A 19,304-nucleotide genomic window follows, 5' to 3' on the forward strand; every position below is an offset into this window, starting at 1 on the left:
TCTGCGTACATCAACGCTGGTAGTGCCTGTTCAATGAGTCTCCCTTGTTTGACGAAAGAGAGGTCGAAGCCCAGTCCACTTCCGTCTAATTTGGCCTCTAATTTTTGCAGGTACATCATGAAAAATAAGGGTGACAGGGGACACCACCGCCTAAGCCCCCGGTTTACCTCTGCAGGCTTGGGTACCTGTTTTTCCCACTTTATAACTACCTTGTTACCTTAAGCGATATCCTTTAAAAGATTAGTGACTACATCTTCCACGCCTAGTGTGTCCAGTATTTCCCACAATTCCTCTTGAAGCACGGTATCGTATGCTCCCTTCATATCCAAAAATGCTAGCCACATGGGCCTCTGTTCCTTTTCTGCTATTTCAATGCACTGCGTCAGTGAGAACAGATTGTCTTCCAGCCTCCTGTGTTTCCGAAACCCATTCTGCAGTTCCCCACACCCTCTCATCCTCTATACATGCCTGCAGTCTTTCCTTTATAATCTGCATCGCCAGCCTGTAGTCCACTGATGTCACACTTATAGGACGGTAGTTGTTTATGTCAGCTTTGTCCCCCTTTCCTTTATAGATCATGCTCATCCTGCTAAGTTTCCATCCATCGGGGACTTCACCATCGCTTATTGTTCTGCTCACTGCCTCTCTCAAAGTCTGTTTAGACTTCGGATCTAATGTCTTTATCAGCAAAATTGGAATGCCATCTGGGCCTGTTTATGTACTACTAGGAACCCTTTTCTCAGCCCTTTCCCACTCTCGTCTTGGAAATGGAGCCCTTGTGCCACTTGATTCATCCTTGTCTATTGTTGTGCATAAAGCACTTCTTTGTTGCAATTTTTCTGTCACCCTTGTTCTTATATAATCAATAGCTTCATCCCCTTCTAGCCTAGCACCTTGAGCTGTAGTTATAAACCTCTGCTCTAGGCTCGTCTCATTTCTTAGCGAGTTTAGATGGTTCCAAAATTTCGCAGCTGCCTTTTTATCTTTTTTATGTACTTCTGCCAGCCACTGAGCTCTCTTCCTTCTCATCTTTTCATTGATCAGAAGGGATGCATTCCTTCTACAGCTTAGAAAGGTTGCCCATTTTCTTTCAACATCATCTGTCGGTTCACCCCGCTGCTTAGCATGGCTGTGTTCCCTAGAGGCTTCCTGACGTTTTGCTATGGCTCTCTTAACTTCCTCATCCCACCAACTTTTGGGTTTTTGTCTTCTTTTCCGGGGTGACTTGTCACGTGCCTTAGCAAGCTATAGCTCAAACAGTCTAATTAGATTCGTGTATGTTTACACTGTTTTATTATCCTCAGTGATTACTTTCTCAATTTGTTTAAAGGCTATTTCAATTTGCCTTTCTGAATAAAAATGTTTCTGTAGTTGCTTATCTTGTCTGCTTCCCACTCTCACTGCTCTTCCAAAACTTAGCTTGATACGTTTGTGATCACTACCCAGACTTCTGGAGCCACCTTCATCTGTGTGCATTCCCCTGAGCTTATCATACATCCTATGTGACATCAGTGCGTAATCTATCGTCGACTTCAGCCTTCGTAACTCCGATGTTATTTGCCCTTCACACTTCTCGGTACTGTTGCAAATGATCAAATCAAGCCTTTCACACATATCCATGATCACTTTGCCTGTCGGGTCGGTATACCCATCTAAATCTATGTGCGCATGAATATCTCCTAGTATAATTATCTCGCACTCTCCTCCTAACTCCTGAATATCATTTGGTATACACTCTACCATTGCCTGGTTTTCCTCTCTGGCCTTTGCTCCCGTCCACAAGTACACGATACCAAGGAGTGTCATTTGCCCTGCCACTTTCCCTTTCAGCCATAATTGTCCTTTGCACTCCTGCTTGACCCTTTGCCAGTCTGTACTTTTATGAATGAATGCCCCAATACCACCCCTCTATCTGCTGCCTTCTGTTCTATTACAATATTCCCACGTGTAGTCTGCATCGTTAGGAGGTTGTTTCATGTCCCTGAGATGTGTTTCTACAAAACCATATACCAGCCCGCTCTCCTCCCTTAACTCTTCTTCTATCACTTCCCACTTCAGCCTGTTCCTACCAACCTGCATGTTAATATACCCTATGTCTGAATTGGTTCGGTGCTCATGGCTACGTCTATTTCTGCCCCGGACTCTACCTATCTTGGATACTGGTGCGACTTTGGAATCGTATCTGTCCATACCACCTGTCAAAGAGTCTCCCTGGTTGTTTTCCTCGTTACTAGATATCCTGCGCCCCGAAAGGCCCGCTTGCCCCCCAAAAAAGCTACTGAGCGTCCTGCAAGTCGCCAACCCACCTCATGACCTTGCCGCCCATCGAAGTGAATTCTGTCTCGTTGAAAACCACCCCACCTATGCACCTCTCTGTTTATTTCTACCACCTCAAAGCCTTTTTCTCGACTCATCTGCCATATCTCTTCGTTTGCGTTGACAACCGCTCTTTGCAGGTTGCTATCACGCACCGGTACCTCCGGTATCGTGCTTATCACTACCTGTACCTGAGGAGAAGTGGCGCGCATGCCATCGACGCCTTTCGCCAGTGTGGTTGCTAGCCCTGCCGTATCCTAATTTAAGACATTGTTTAAACCACCTCAAATTATCACGAGGTTTCGTCTATCAGCTGCAGTTTTGAGTTTTACGCTCGCTTGCCTCATGACTGCTTCCAGCTTTCGTCCTGGGAACGCCCCTACTGCAACCCTCTTGTCACCTCTCACCCTCTCTTCGATGTCTTCTGTGCATCAATTTAAATTCGAGTCCCCGGCGATAATCACGTGTTGTGACTTTTCAGCTGGAGCGTCCTACACCTGGGGGTTACTTGCACCTGTGACGCCAGCTGCTTTGTCCCCTCCCAGCCCCACCACTACTTCGCTGAAGCTGGGCCTTGCGACAATTGAACCGGCTGAACCTGTTCTTTTTTTCAAACTTGCTTGCTCTTTCTTCTCCGCCATTCTGGTTGCGGGTTCTCTACTGTTCTCTCCGTAGGCCGCTCCTCTGTTCCTCTTGGCTAGTGCTTCCTCGGTGGACTTCAACCATTCTCCCACAGCCCTCGTTTTTTCTTGCTCTGTCGCTAACGCAATCTCGAGTTCAGTGGTTCTCATGAGCAGGTCACTCTGGGCAACCATCATTTTCTCCATTTTTTCCTCGACCTCACATTGCCTACACTTCGCGTCAACCTCTTGTTCTTCCGCTTCTACACTTGGGTCCACTTTCAAAGCCACCCCACATCCTGAACACCTTACAGTCTTTTTAACCATGTCTTTTCGACACAAATTGTCCCTATGACTTGTCTCACTTGATAATTACAAAACTCGAGCCGTGCCCCACGAAAAAGAGAAAGTCTAAGCTCTCCTACAAAAATTTGCGTGTTCAATGCATGTGCACCTCCCGCGCGGGGTGGCAAATGAAAAAAACAACAAAAAAACAAAAAATCAAATACACACACACACACACAAACTAATAAATACCTGCTGACTGGCCTCCGATAAAGCCGTACAATAAAACAGGTGCTACAGGAATTTGAATTGCTGCCTTATAATTATAAAGACAAGCTCAAAACATGCAAAACAACTTATCTGTGCAGTTGACTGGGAGCGCTCAAAAAACACGTCCGTCCACCGTGACAGTCTGAACCGAACTTGACGCCGGTGACTGCAGCGCCACGGTGAGTCATGGCGCGAACTAATACGAGTGGCCGCGCCCTAGGTGCTTTTCTGGTGACCGCGCGCTGTCTAGGCACCCAAATCGCTCGAACATCCCTAAGCGCTTTTAGCGGTGCGCCGACGTCGACTGTCAGCGCTTCCTCTAGTTTGGTCAACGTTAATTTTGTTATGCGGTGGTGTGTATGGATTGCGGTATTGTTCCTTGTGAGTCTGGAGATGTGGCACAGTGATTCTCGGCCGAAGGATCTTTCAAAAGTAAGATCAAGCGCCGTGGGTGTTTCGTGCAAGCGGTAGCGTTGAATGACCAACATCCCGCGTCGATGTGATATGCTCAAGTGCTGGCTGTCTTGTGTGTGCTGTGCGGTAGTTTGATTGATTGATTTGTGGGGTTTAACGTCCCAAAACCACTATTTGATTATGAGAGACGCTGTAGTGGAGGGCTCTAGAATTTTTGACCACCTGGGGTTCTTTAACGTGCACCCAAATCTGAGTACACGAGTCTACAACATTTCCGCCACCATCGGAAATGCAGCCGCGCCAGCCGGGATTTGATGTGCGGTGGTTTGTTTGACAAATTTAGTTCCCTGCACATTCGATGATACTTTAGTGTTGGCTGGTTCATGCGAGCCGTAGCGTTGAATTGCTCCCGCGTAGGCATGATCATGTTTGTGCAGACATACTTACGAGTGAGGTTTAGGAATGACACACTGTATTGACAACACCACTGTCACACGGGTTTTTGTTTGCTGTGTCGTACCATTTCATATCGCAGTTAGATGACGGCTGCACCGTATTTGGTCTGATTAGTTTGTGCAGTTAGCAGTGACTAATACTGGTGTCAGTCGAATATTTTAGATTGAAATCGACAGGTCTGTCACTGCTGCACCGGATCGAGTTTGGCGCAGACGCCCTAGCTGATTGCAATCAAAAGTACCCGCGTGACACCGGTATGATCACACGTGCGAATGATCAAACCCATTCTGTGCGCTTTTGTGGTCTCTAGCTTCTTGGATGCTGGTAGCGTCAGTAGACGAGCATGCAAGAAAAACAGTTTACTACATATAAAAAGCTATCCTATCAAAATTATGCAGAAAATGTGCATCGTACTGGGTAGCTAGGTCTCTAATAATGGGACGTCCGCAAATAAGCACATTTACACAGAAGGACTGAAAGCTGGACCAGTTGGTGACAGTACTTTACCATATTTTAACACAGTGCACGACTATGTAAGCACACTGAGAGCGATTTCTCCCTTCTCTAGTGTCCGTGTAGTCCTGCCCTGTGTTACAATACGTTCAAGCACATGTATGTGTTTGGTCTTGCTAAATCAAGTATCGCATGGAAAATTGAAGGACTTTTCACTTTTTAGGAAATACAATGTCTTCTTGGGTCTTATTACTAGTTTTTCTGTATGTTATTTTTCTATCAAAAGGATGTGATGTTTACTTAACTATCAGATTAGCACATTTGTCCCCGCATAGTAGTCAGTGCACGATACAAGCTTTTGGTCTTCGTTGGTGCGTGTGGGCAATATTAAATAACATCAAGTTACATTTCTCGGCTCCTCTATATTATAAATAACTCCTTTTTTTGAGATAGGCACAATGATAAAGTAATATGGTTCTTGTACTGAACGAAAATTCTGAAAATTTTGTTGAGCCTTGTAAAAGAAAAGTCCACTTGTCAAAACGTCGTCTCCAGCACCCACCCCCGTTTACAAAAATTTCATGGCTCCCCAATGTGTAATTTTTACGAATAAATACTAATAAACCTCAATCCAGCAAAACTATCTTACGAAGTTTCTAATTTAACGATGAATTTCCATTCACCAGCAAAAATCTGTACAATGTAACGTTGTCTTCAGACCAATGTAAAGTTTTTTGAAACGACTAGCTGAAAAGGCCGGTAGTTTTTTTTTATAATTTTGTTGTAACAGATTTGAGCATGCGTTCTGACACTACCACATTGAAGCATTTATGTGCCCTCGCTTTACTTTTATGGAGCTGCATGCCATACCACTGTGCAGAAGAACAATGGATGCAGCCTTTGGTAGTGCTCTTACGTTCCAGATGGTGGCAGAAGGGACGGTGGTTGCTTTTTTTATTTCGTGGCTTATGTGACAGAAGGCACTGGTCACTCCTAGGGCACCGCCGCGGTGGTTTAATGGCTAAAATACTCGGCTGCTGACCCGCAGGTCGCGGGTTCGATTCCCGGCTGCGCCGGCTGTATTTCCGATGGAGGCGGAAATTTTGTAGGCCCGTGTGCCCAGATTTGGGCGCACGTTAAAGAACCCCAGGTGGTCGAAATTTCCGGAGCCCTCCACTATGGCGTCTCTCATAATCATATTGTGGTTTTGGAACGTTGAACCCCACAAATCAATCAATCACTTCTAGCCTTTTTCTAGCTTAGAATGCTCGCACAATCACTACATTCATTCTCCTTGTCATTGCATATCGGTAACTTGTCATAGCCTCATGTTTCCATGGTCTGTATCACCCAGGCATGGTGTCCCTCTTCTATGTCAAATTTGCCCCTACTAATTTTTAAGTCACAAAGGTCAGGCAAGAAGTACTCTTTGCTATTATAATCGATCCATGTTCTTGTAGAAGCCACAAAGATATGGCTGATTTTAGTGACAAAATAATGAGAAAAGAGGCCTAGTGGAGCTCAAAGTTTCGACAGTTTATTCATCATATCCTGCATCGAAAATTATAGGCACACATGTGTGGAGTAAGCTAGACTCACATTGAGAGCATACTAACTAATCTGTGAACTTGTACTCTACCTACCAGAAAGACAAAGTATCACGGATACCTAATGAACCTCCTGATTTTATACAGAATGCATCCATGCATTCTCGAGTAGTTGTGTCCCTGCTTCTGCCAATAATTCAAACCTTATCCAGGCACGGCTCACACTTATGAGAATCGCAATGCGTCAGCAAATGTGCCCCATCTTCATCTTTTAACGAAAGCTCATGTTTCTGTGCATGCTCGTTCACGCATATTCTTGGCCGGCCAACATTAATCTTTTGTCGTAGGGTAGTGTAAATTCATAAACAACCATGTTGACACATTTTGTGTGTGATTGGCGTGCCTCTTACCATACCCACCTTTGTTGCTTCCATCAGATAGCATACATGAGAAAGTATAGATGATTTTCGTGGCGCAGAAAAAAGAATCGGCATGTCATCTCTGTTTGCAACCACCTTTAGGTCGTGTGCAGCTTGGTGCATACACGGTACAACCTCAGGTCTCGCTGTTTTGCACTCTTGATCTACCCCAGTACCGTGGTGTTCTCGCTTGACAGTCTGGTGGAGCAACTCAGCTACAGCGTTAAGGAGCATGCATTGAAAAGTCTTCTGCATAACGTGTGAGCACGACCCTGCACATGCATACTCTGGACATTGTTCAGCTATGGCCCTTTTCAAAGTTTTGGAATGCGTCAACTCGTATGGAAGCAATTTTTCAGCACGCCTAGACGCCCCACCTCGATGGTCTAGTGGCTAAAGTACTCGGCTGCTCACCCGCAGGTCGAGGGTTCAAATCCCGGCTGCGGCGGCTGCATTTCCGATGGAGGCAGAAATGTCGTAGGCCCGTGTGCTCAGATTTGGGTGCCCGTTAATGAACCCCAGGTGGTCGAAATTTTCGGAGCCGTCCACTACGGCGTCTCTCGCAATCAAATGGTGGTTTTGGGACGTTAAATCCTTCAAATCAAGCACGCCTAGACAAAAAGGCCAACAGCGGTGACCACTCTGCAAGGTAATGCGCTAAGCCAAAAACTGCAAAAAGCCACAAACCTTCAACTCATGTGTGAACACCAATCCTTTTAGGGGCGAAGCTCCTTAGGGCGTGGGCTGTGCGTCCCCTGTAGCCTGTATGTAGCCACCTCTAGTTTAGTTTTTGCAGTGTTCACTAGATGGCGATACCGTCCCCTGTATGTAGCCACCTCTAGTTTAGTTCTTGCAGTGTTCACTAGATGGCGGTACCGTCTCCTGTATGTAGCCACCTCTCGTTTAGTTCTTGTAGTGTTTACTAGATGGTGGTACTTGTAGCTGATGATGAAAAGATGCAAGATGTTATAAACTAGAAAGCGGTACTTGTAGTTGATGAAAGACGCGAGATCTTATAAAATAGGAATGATGTCACATATGGCGCGTGTCATTGGTTGAAGGCAATCGTTCGATTTAGTGCGGCGACGTACGCTAGGGGGAGCGATGTAATAAAATCGAGTGGGCAAAATGTACAGAGGATTCATGGTTTACCAGGTTTACCTCCGGGGCTTCGCCCGCTCATCATCATTCACTTCGTGGATATGGCGGAATTTTTTTCGCAGTCTGCGAAAGCCTGCTAGAACATTGTTAACAATGGGCTAATATGTGACGGTGCTTAGTTGCTTTAAAATAATGAAAAAATTATCATCATACGTAAGAACTTCTTAAACCTCCCACTAATTAAAATGTTGGTGGAACGTGATAAAATTGATTACGATCAAACATAAAAAATTGCACAACACAGGAGCAACATACGAGCCTACGAGAATGCCTCGTCTTTGAATATAAAATTGTTAATGAAGTTTACTTTAACATAAAGCTTGAGAAGGGCCTAAAAGCTTATACTTCCATGCCCGCGGCATTCCTAAAGGCAACCAATCCACTCTCGTCTGTGCAACTTATGTAGAAAAGCAATTCACCGTGCAGGACAGACTAAAATAGGTCCTCAACATCAACCAAGAACAAGTACCCATCGAAGGATTCCTTGAAGAATGTGGGCGATGCATGGGAAATTCTCAGTTCAAAATGAGTCTCTCATCACAACCAAGTCTAGCCGCTTCATTAAAACTGACTAATCACGTTTTGCCAGATTCCTCAATCACTCACGATTGTCCTGAATAAAACACCCGGCTTATGTGTCTTGGCCCTAAAGAAACACAAGAAGGGTGTTCTTTTTGCTAGCGGCAGTATGCAATAGACTCTGCTAGTTGTGCAAGTTCCAAGTCCTTACTCAGAGGCACTGCCTTGCTTTTCAAAACTCTTGTTTTGATTACTTTTAACTCGACGAAGTTCATGTAGACTGCTTGTCTTGCCTTGAGGTTACACAAATCTACATCCATTCTACGGAGCCAGTACTTTTATCCCCTTGAAATGGGCACAAATTGTTGCACTTGAAGAATGACAACACCCACCAAAGTATCCTCCTGACGAAGAGGGTTTTTCCCCTGTTCTTCCTAGAGCTTGGACATTGTCTTGTAAGCAATAGTCCCTAAGTACGGCATCGACTTTTGCCGCAACTCGTCGATGTAATGCCAGTAATTAGTGAGCCAGCAACAGAGGTTCCCGGCTAAATTTTGGGCCTTTGTTGAGTACATAGCGTACATTTTCTGCAATGTGAACATTTCCCAGCCCAGTGAGGCCTTCCCAGGTCGTGCGAGCAGGCTTCTTCAGTATGAAACAGCGGGCATGCCTCATCTTCATGTTCCAGTTTGCCTCAGTGAAGTGGGCTGCTGAACGCTTGGCATCCCGAAACTTCTTCAGTGCCAGCCACTCCAGGTTCAAACTGAAGCAAAGTGCACGAAGCTGGTAAAGAAAGCACACCTGCTGCCACAAATTATGATTTCACATACTTTCGTAACATGACCCAATGAAGGTGTGATTTCCCCAAAAAGAGCACTCACTTCTTGTAGAACATGGCCTTTCGGGGAAGCCATGCCTTCATTTGGTTGTGTTAGCAATTATGTAAAATTTTAATATCCGTGTTGTAGTGGCAGGCACGCTTACTTTTTTTCACCTCCTTCATACAGTGGGCTTTAGCTTGGAACTGGAGTGGTTGGTGCTAAAGAAGTTTTGAAATGCCAACAGTATTATACTTGACCAGGTACAATAATAAGTGCCTAGTCAGGCACATGTTATCAGCCGAAACGCATCATCTCTCAGAATTCACGTGCTGAAAGCACCCTGCAAAACCATGCATCATCCTCAGGGCGCTGCAAAACCATGCAAAACCCTGCAAAACCATGCATCATCTTCAGGGTGCTGAAAGCGCCCTGAGGAACCGTGCATCTACGGTTAAACAGGCACACCTTTCAACATGGTCACTCTTGTGCAAAGCAGCCTAGCATGTATATTAGGTCACGGGTGCTCCTGGGCACACCACATCGGAGCCCACAAGTTCTGCAAGGTACGACGGAATAATCCTGGCTGCAGATGCACTGTACAGAGTCGGGGGCATGGCTGTACATGGTTCTGTTATATTTTCCAGATATGTTTCAACATTGCTAGAACCTGTCGAAAAGCAGTTGGTAGTACAACTACAATATGTAAGCAGTAGCACTGCGATGTGAGTTGAATAACCTGCTCGTATTGAAACCAACTTGCGATGTGCAACAGCTCGATAACACATGCTCTTCTTGTATATCAGCTTTTTTTATGTCCAATGCTGTACAAAGGCGTCCCCCAGTTACCTACAATTTTCCCAACCCTGTGCAAGCTTACTCGATCTTATGCGTGCAAATCCCATCTAGCCTTCTGCCTTTCTCAGCTATTTTTCCCATCTTTTTGTAGCCACACAATCTCTCTAACTGGTCACTTGTCTCGCCCTCACATTGCTTGACCTCCCCAGATCCACCTTTTTTTCTTAATGTAATCTAGCCCTGTTTGTTCTCTATCGAGCTCTGGTTTTTTAATATCTCTATGTTATGCTAACTATTTTCTGTTTCTATTTTGCATAGTTCTTGGTCTCTTCTGGACTTTTTTTTCTTTTCTTCTTTTTTTTTTACTATCATTCAAGTTTCTGCACCATATGTTAGTACTCGCAACATACAATAGTTGACCACTTTCTGCTTTAGTGACAGTTGTAAATTGCCTTTTATGATTAGGGAATGTCTGCCATTAAAGTTTTAGCCCATCCATATTGTTTGGTAAATTTCCTTTTCATGAATATTGTGTCCTGTGAATATCTGACTTAAATACATATGTACTGTGAGGATTCTAGTGTGCCGCTGCAAACTCTTGCTCTCTTGTTTGGCCTCCTAACGTTAGATCCTTGTCTTTTACTTATTTATCTGTAACCCTTCTTGAACACTTTCTCGGCTCAGTTCATTGTAGTTCAATGGCACCGCTGCTGAAAAGCAAAATGTCATTTGCAAAGTGTAAGTACCGAGATATTCTTTCTAAATGTTTAATGGTGTTTCTAATCAACATGGTGACTCAAATACTTCTGCTTAGCATGCTGTAAATATTGCTCAGATTTTGTCTCCTTGCCAGATCCACTTCACATATAAAATCTTTCTGCTCTGCGACAGCTCCTCCCCCAAAAGGACTTTTCTAGTCGCCCCTCAAGACCTTAATAAACTTCATTGTCTGTCTGTTTGTTTGTCTGCTGTGGACTCTCTGTAGTTGTTGGCTAGGGTATTCTTGCATGCATTATGCACTAGCTACTCTAAAACTGCTGGTATCTTTACCGAGTCGAATACCTTTTATTAGTCTCTGCAAGCTGTGTTCCGTTTCGCAGATTTTTTCAGTTTGACAGCGCATGACTATGACCAACAGTGTGACATCTGTTGATCTGTGTATAATTCTTCAAATCTTTCATCTCTTTTTTTCTGTATTTGTTTGGTATTCGCAGTTTTATAGTTCGGTTGTACATTTGATTCGCCAGCACGTGAGGCATTATGCAAAAAAGTGTCACAAGCTTGTTAAACACGAGATCTTCATCTTTGATCGAGTCAATAATTTCGCTGCATGATTTTTCGTTGGTCATCTTTTGTAGAGCTCTATTCCTTCTCTCAGGGTAGGCTATCCAAGGAGATTTGTTCCTGGTTAGGCTTCTGATTTTGTGTTTCTTTCTAACTTTGTTTATATTTACTCATGGAGTTTAAGCGTTTTGTTGAACTTTGGCTTCTTTCTATGTTAGCTGGCTTATTCGTGAGCTGTAGTCTTCTGCCACCTTACTATAGATGTTGAGACTGCTGATTGTGTTACTCTATCTGTTGGAGTGTGCATTCGTAATTAGTTTTCTGTTGTCATGCTCTGTCCTTTCTTTGAATTCTTCATCTAATTCTTTGGTGCGATAAATCCCCATGTTGGCAATTTTTTTTTTGTTAATCAGCCCTTTTAGCTCAGTTGATTCAACTTTAGATCTTGAGTGGGTAGCTTTTGTAGATTGTTGTTTTTTTTGTTTTTTTGTGATTTATGAGAGTTTGCTTACTTCTTGCCCTAGTACTTTAACCCAACTGCAGTTGCGTTTTAGTTATGGGTTTGTTCCTTTCCTCTATGTCATAATTTTTTTCTTGTTCTAAGGCCTCGCATACGAGTGTTCTAAGGCAGTGCTGAAAATGCGCGTGACTGTGGCTCTGCTCCATTTTCAGAGGAGCCTTGCAATTTTTCTTCAAGATATATTATTATTATTATTATTATTATTATTATTATTATTATTATTATTATTATTATTATTATTATTATTATTGGCATGTTTGGGTGCCTTGAAGTTCCGCATTCAATTTTGGCGGCTTACTGATGAAAATGACAATGGAATTCAAGCATGTGAAGAGATCGTTTTCGTCAAACATTTAAAATGAAAGATTAAAAAGAAAAACGTATGAAGCACGAATCCCCGGTCATCACTGCTATATATGAGGTGGTAGCTGCGTTGAATTTCAGTCGCAACGACTTAGGCTTACGCTTACTAATTGGCACTGCGTCTGTTTCCTGTGAGGAAAAGTGTCATGGCGGCTTCCGGTTTTGTCGTTGGACAAGCGCGAAGTTCGACCTACGTGTTTATTTCTGATAAACACTCTTCCTCGCGATAAATCTGCTCTTGAGTGACGACATTGATGAACACAAATCTTCACAGCTTGATAGTGCACCTCGTGTCAAGGACGGGTAAGCTGTCAACCTCTAACTAATCTCCGGGTGAACGCGCTTTTGTACCATTAATTTCGTGGCAGTGATGGTAATACCGCTTTGTGTTAATGTGCCACAATTCGAAAACGTTCTCGCTGCGCAAGTTGCTCGGTTCGTACAGCAGCCTGCTGAGATTATTGTAAAGGCTAATACAGATCTTGGCAATAAAAGCAAGACTTTCATTGCTTACCGTACTTCCGCCGCACGTGTTGCGTATTTCTCTTGTTGCGATACGTGTACTCATGATGTCTATTTATTGTGTATGTAATTTAAACACGTTGCTTGTTTTAGGATCACGTGTCGCTCTTCTGCTGTGCTCGATCTGCAGCGGGAGTGTTTCAACCAGGTAAAATCGGCTGCGCTGACACTGAGTGATGGACGAGTCAGCTGCTCAGTGCTGCATAACAAATTAGGGTGATACGTCACATTTGGCCCACTTTTCAAATTGTTATGCTATTTGAGCAAAAATTGCTGATGAGCGTCGGCGAGGAGGGGGGGGGGGGGTAAAATGTTTTTCACTTTCGCCCAGGAATGAACTCTTCATTGGTTAGCCAGCAGTCATGTCTCCGGCCCTTTGCAAGCTGGTAATAAAACTAAAAGACGCAATTACTAAATAACCTAATTTCGGTGCTACAGTGTAAAAACATACTTCTTTTTGTTTCTTTCTTATTTTCAGTCCTAGTATAGTACGTACTAGTCTGTAGACACAAGATAGCAGGAAATAAACAAAAGATGGCAGGAATTAAACGATTAAGAGCAATTGTTGGTTCACTAAATCAGTCAAATGATTGCTCAAAAGAAACCAAGACAATATGTGCATTGAAAATCTACCAAAATACAGACAAAAATGAGCTATTATTAACACGGATTTTACAAGGCAGTAACAATTTTTTAAAAATCACAAATGTCATGTTATAAAACCAAAAAAAACAGAAGTTGAGAGGAAGGCAAGCTTAAAGAGATGAAACATTTGTGAACACGGGTGGTCACTTGTCGCTAGAGCCATCGTTTCAACAAGCAGACTTCTTCAAGGCTGCAACTGCGGACCTATCTGAATTGTGTAGGGCAGATTTATCAAGACGAAGGGAACCCACATATACAGGTGCTAACAATCAGCAAATGACCACAAAACATTTCACATATGTTGTACCAACAAGGACAAAATTCATCCCTTGCCTACCTTAGTGCATTTTGTATATTCTTCATACCCTCTCCTCCAACTTAAATAAAGCAGGGAAGCCTACATGCAAAAACGGGGAGGCGAAAACGAGGAGTCGGCATGCTGCATTGAGTAAGTTAAAAGCTGATCCCCCGTGATGGGTTGCGCCAGGGTAAAAGGAATAATCAATCGAAAGCCCATGAAACAAGCCCATGAAGCAAGGGTTTTGCATGGATGGGTAGAAAAGGAGAAGACATTTTGCTGAATTATTTTTGCCTCGAGGAAGCACCACCTGGCAATGGGGATAATTAGCCTAGGAAATTCCTTGAAGAATGGCTTATTTTTGATAGGTTTTCGTTGTGTGTTGCCATGTGAAATTGGTTCAAGTGCCCCCTTTGAAACAATTATACATGTTAGCTGGAATGTACTAAACTTAGGAATAAGGGGCGGCAATTTTTTTTGAAAAGTTGGTTACTGTATTGAAGGTTTAAGATCGTTAAAGATATGTTCTGCCACTATTAATTGCTGCGCCATTGCTTCCAGTTATTTGCCATGCTTGCTTGATGCCTATTTATTGAAACGTTAACAGGTTGTCCTGTTTGTTCAGTAGGGTTGAGAGCTGTGCTAGTTGGTGAGATATCATTTTAACATCTGGTGTAGTAGCGCAACTTCGACGAGGACACAGAGGACAAGAAAAGCGAGTGTTGTGTTTTCTTGTACTCTGTGTCCCTGTTGAAGTTGTGCTCTTACACCATGTTAAAATGTTGTCCTGTTTGTGACAATATGTAGATTTAATTGTGTTGATAATGTTTAAACTAATGCAGGTAAAACTAGACTTTATACTATGCATAAATCACTTCCAGTGCTTTTAATTCTAACATAATCTTGAAGGTGTTCGCAGGTCTTAAATCTTGGATGACAACTAGGTATTATGTGTACAAAAAAAAATGCGAGTTTACTTTTGCATGCACTAACATGTCGGGAAACGTTTTCCGAAGCGGCTCGTAATACTTGCGAAGGAAATTATTTAAGTTTGGAAGTGTGTTTCAGTATTTGACTGCAAAGGCTAGCGGCTGGTTAGGCTGTGCTATGGGACATGTTCAGCTAGGGATGACTTCCTAATTTTTAAGCATCATTACGGATTTTGTTCAGAGTGAGAGTGTTGTGCAGGTGATTTCGCCAAATGTCCCCTTTAGCTTGCTTAAGTGGTGAGCATAGTGATCGGGGTCGCTACAGACGCTTCTTCAAATCTTTACCTGTCTTACGAATAATTCTTCTTTGCCGTGTCATATATGCTGGCCTGTGTAGTCTATGTATTATAGTGGGCTATTCATTGGCTTTATGTAGACCATAACCTTTCATTTCTCTGTAAAACCAAGAACTCCAAGACAGCCCCATTAAGATGCGCATCACAAGAATTCGCCGCTCAAGAATAAATTTGGCCATACATGATAGCAGCAAGAACAACATTGTAAACCAAACCAACATCTTTTTTTTTTCTTTTTGTCCGGTTCGACTAAGGGTGGAGTCCGCTTCTCCTGCACATCCTTCAACCTCAAAATTTCACTTGTCTCTGCCCTGTTTATTTTTCTTTTTTAATTGGCACTGCCTGCTATATGTTTATGGTGTGGGGAAAGGATTTGTATTTTTTTCATACCTAACATTAAAGAATGTTTCAATAAATACTGTCATATCTAGGAAGTTAATTTTGCTGAAAGGGTGGTACATGGTAAATTTACTACTAGGGTGAAACTTCTTACAATTGCCAATTAATGCGATTGACATGAATGCATGTGAGAAAGGAGGCTACTAGCAGAGATATTGAATCTATTCTTCAAAATGATTCTATTTTCAATATTGTCAGTGTTACCTCAAGACAACTTATCCATTGAAAGATAAAAAACAACAACATTTAAACCAAGAAATAGCATGTGTTGGTCTCTGTTTATGATAGAGTTGTAAAGAGCAAGTAGAATAAATGTCATGTTTCGCTGCTATTGAACCCATGTGGTTGAAACTGTGGAAGGAAACTCTGGAGGGATTCATAGGTCTCTGCTGCTGTAGTCTCGAGCAGTTTGGTTTCCTTCACTGCAGTAATGCGACATTGGTGAAATCATATTGTACAAACTCCGAACTCCCAACACCAGTTTGCTGTGCAGCTTTGCACTTGATTCACAAGCTTCTTGGGTGTATTTTACAAAGGCATTACCAGGATAGAAGAAGAAGCCGAAGCGGGCGAACGCTTCCACTACGGCTCCTGCTTTATTCAACGTTTTCGCGATGCCACTTTGCGATTTCAACGTTATATTAGTGCAACGACTTTCAGAAGACACAAGGACTCTGCCGACATGATTTGGGCGCAGTTAGTGCTTGCTTCTTGCATTTTATTTCACCTCCGTCATCGTTGCTCGCCCGCCGACATCTAGCCCTGACGAGTGTCTTCTTCGCTCTAACGTGGTGCGTGCTCGCTCGCGGGCCCCGTAGCTGCACTGTCTCGCTGAGCGATGGAGTACCAAGTGACAGGGGAAGACATCGACCCGAACGAAATCACGCCAGACCAAGGCTGGCAGACCGCCTCGTGTTGCCGAGCCCAAAATGAAGGCTCCAAACGTGTGCCGTCATACAGCGCTTCGAAACGCAACGAGTACAAGCCCCGCAGCAGAGAAAATGTGAAGAACAAAATTATTCGAGCAAGGCGAATGCGTCAACTACCAAAGAACGACATCCGCATTATCATTAGGCCCAGAGGGGGTCTTGACATCGCTAGGGTTGGCCCAACGACAATCGCTGAAGCTATTTCAACTTCGGCAGGTATCAGCCCATTGGAACAGCAAGCAGACGCGCTCTGCCCCAACATTAAACAGAATATCTTTGTAACAAGCACGCCGAAGAGAGAAAATGCTAATCGCTACGTGCGCGTTAAAGAAATCTGCATCGCTGACAAGACCTATGAAGTTAGTGCCTATGAAGCGGCACCACATTCTACATGCAAAGGCGTCATTCGAGGGATTCCAATGCAAGACAGTTCGGCGGACATTGATGCGAAAATTGTAAACGACCTCAATCCACTAGCTTTGGCTGCCAAGCGCATCGGAAGTACCACCGCAGTGATCGTGGCCTTCGAGGGACATCGCGTGCCCAATTTTGTGCGATACGGATCAGCGCTAGTTCAATGTACACTATACCATAGACCGATAGATATTTGCTACGCCTGCGGTCGGCTCGGCCATCGAGCGGACGTGTGCCCGAACCCTGGAGACGTTATCTGCAGAGGCTGCAGCGTGCTGAACCCCGAAAAAGCACACCACTGCACACCAATACGCAAGCTTTGTGTAGGAGCTCACCTCACTGCCGACAAGGAATGTAAAGAACGCTACAACACTCCATACGTGGTGCGCCTACGACGATGGGAGCGCGCACACTCGACGCGACACAACAGTCATGAAGCGATGAACGAGTTCAACGCAATCGCTGACGACGACCAAGCCTCGAAGCTTTCTACAGATGGTCGATCCGATGGCAGCCAATCCCGGTCCCGATTCCGGAGTCGTCCCAGGAACCGCACCACGCGTGTATCGAGGTCCCGGAGCCTCCCTCGGACCCATTGCCGCAGCGCGCGAAGTGGGACCCCAACCAGATCTGCATCGCGAGGCTACTCCAGGTCCCGTTCCGGTTCACGTCACGGTTCCCGTTCAGGTTCCCGGCCCGGGTCACGCTCCGGGTCACGCTCCGGCTCCCACTCTGGTTCTGGGCCTCACGCCGGTTCCAGGCCTCCCCCCAGTCTTACCGGGGTCTCGCGTCAACGATCGCCAAACCCATCGGCACCGCCGTCGCCAGGCAACGCCAACAAGAATAAGCGGGGAACTCTCACTTGGGCGGACGCCGTCCGGGGAAAGGAAACACTACATCACAGGTAGGGTTGGGTTCACTCCCAGAGCATGATACACACACCACATCTGAGATATTGATCTTAAAGCACGAAAATGCGATGATGAAAGAAACAATACGCAAACTCACATTCGCAATTGCCGAACTGAAAACTGACAGAAACGCACGCGCTGCTACGCCCAAAACCGACAACGACGACAATGCAGTCACCCCGTTGCAGCCGCAACCCGTAGGCGCCAGTAACCACGGCGGCGAGAGAGCACCCAAAAAACGCGCGGTAGCCCACGACCAGCCAGCTTTAAAGGCAGAGTTAGACGACATTAAGAGCACGCTATCGGCGATTAAGGAACGCCTTCGCTTTCTTGGCGAAAGCATGGCTCTCTTGAAGTCTACCCTCGCGGCACACGGTAATCGGTTGGGCCAAGTAGAGCAATATCTCGATCACATCGTCGCCCCTGCCGTTGCTACGGGTAAGCCGTTGTTGCAACGTACAGCCGTGCCCAGTCCACCACTTCACGCGGCCCTTATGCACCCGCCGGGTGCTCAGACCGACTCCTACATGCTTCAAGATGGCCAGGTCAATTGACGAGTTGCGAATCTGGCAATAGAACTGCAGGAGCTACGCCCACAAGAAAGCCTTCCTGCAGCAATACCTCCCTAGCCACGAAGCCAAACCTCACATCATGCTATTACAAGAGACTGTAGTCCACGTTTTTCGGATACCAGTGGTTGCCCGGCCCTTCGAGAGGACGCGGTACCGCCACCCTGGTCGCTAAGAAGATTACATGCACAGCGCACAGTCTCAATGTGCCCGAAATGGAACATGTTATGGTCGAAATTCTCCCTGGCAACATATCACAACAAAGCGTGTACATGCTCAATGTATACAGTAGTCCCAGCCACCATAGACAAAGATTCACACGCTTGTTCCAGAAAGCTGTCCGTCTCGCGGGGCCTAACCCGCTAGGGATTGCGGCCGATTTTAACGCCGCGCATAGCGCCTGGGGCTACACGTACGACACACCCAAAGGTAACGAGCTTTGGAAAAATGCGAATGACATGAGCCCTATTCTCATTACGGACAAGGCCTTCCCCACTCGCACCGGTACGTCCACGCAAAGAGACACTACACCGGATCTCTGCTTCGTCAAGAATATCGCCGACGCCCGCTGGTCCAACCTCGCGGTAGATCACGGTAGCGACCACTTCATATTGGCCGTACACCTCCCCACAGTAAGCAGGAAGACCAAGTCATACACGTGGGTCGACTGGGACCTCCTTCGTAAGACCCGCGCAGAACGACCTCCTCTCGATACCCCACCGAGCCTCTAGACGTGGACGGCCCAGCTCAAAGCTGATGTAAACAAGGCAACCAAAACTATCAGTACAGACCTTCCAACCGAAAAGATGGACAGTCGTCTCGCCCACCTACTTGAGGCCAAACAGTCTCTATTGGCCCGGTGGAAGGGCCAGCGCCTTAATCGGAGGTTACGCAAACGCATATCTCTGCTGAAAAAGACCATGCTGGATCATCGCCGCACCCTTTCAAAACAGCAGTGGGACGAAATTTGTAACTCGATTGATGGTCAGGTTCGTAATGGCAAAACGTGGAACTTACTCAAACACCTCCTCAATGAAACCAACCCCCGCACAAATCAGCGTCATTCGATCGTGAAGATACTTCATCAAG

The 19,304-nt window shown here is 45.0% G+C and overlaps 1 protein-coding gene across 6 annotated transcripts in view; it reads left to right on the forward strand.

Moving 5' to 3' along the window:
- Positions 1–3,768: 3,768 nt before the first annotated feature.
- The window catches only part of Ctl2 (Choline transporter-like 2), a 380,476-nt gene continuing 364,940 nt past the window's right edge, over positions 3,769–19,304 (forward strand). For 2 of the 6 annotated variants that reach the window (XM_075881408.1, XM_075881410.1), the window contains exon 1: positions 3,769–3,923. Coding sequence is in view for 1 of the 6 variants with exons in the window: in XM_075881412.1 (XP_075737527.1) it covers positions 12,498–12,546 (49 nt within the window). In the remaining 5 variants the exon portion in view is untranslated. Of the gene's footprint in view, positions 3,924–12,385; positions 12,547–19,304 lie in introns of those variants that run through there. The other 4 variants (XM_075881415.1, XM_075881412.1, XM_075881409.1 and 1 more) reach the window with 4 other exon arrangements.

This window comes from Rhipicephalus microplus, chromosome X, assembly GCF_043290135.1.
Source record: "Rhipicephalus microplus isolate Deutch F79 chromosome X, USDA_Rmic, whole genome shotgun sequence".
NCBI classification, from domain to species: Eukaryota; Metazoa; Arthropoda; class Arachnida; order Ixodida; family Ixodidae; genus Rhipicephalus; species Rhipicephalus microplus.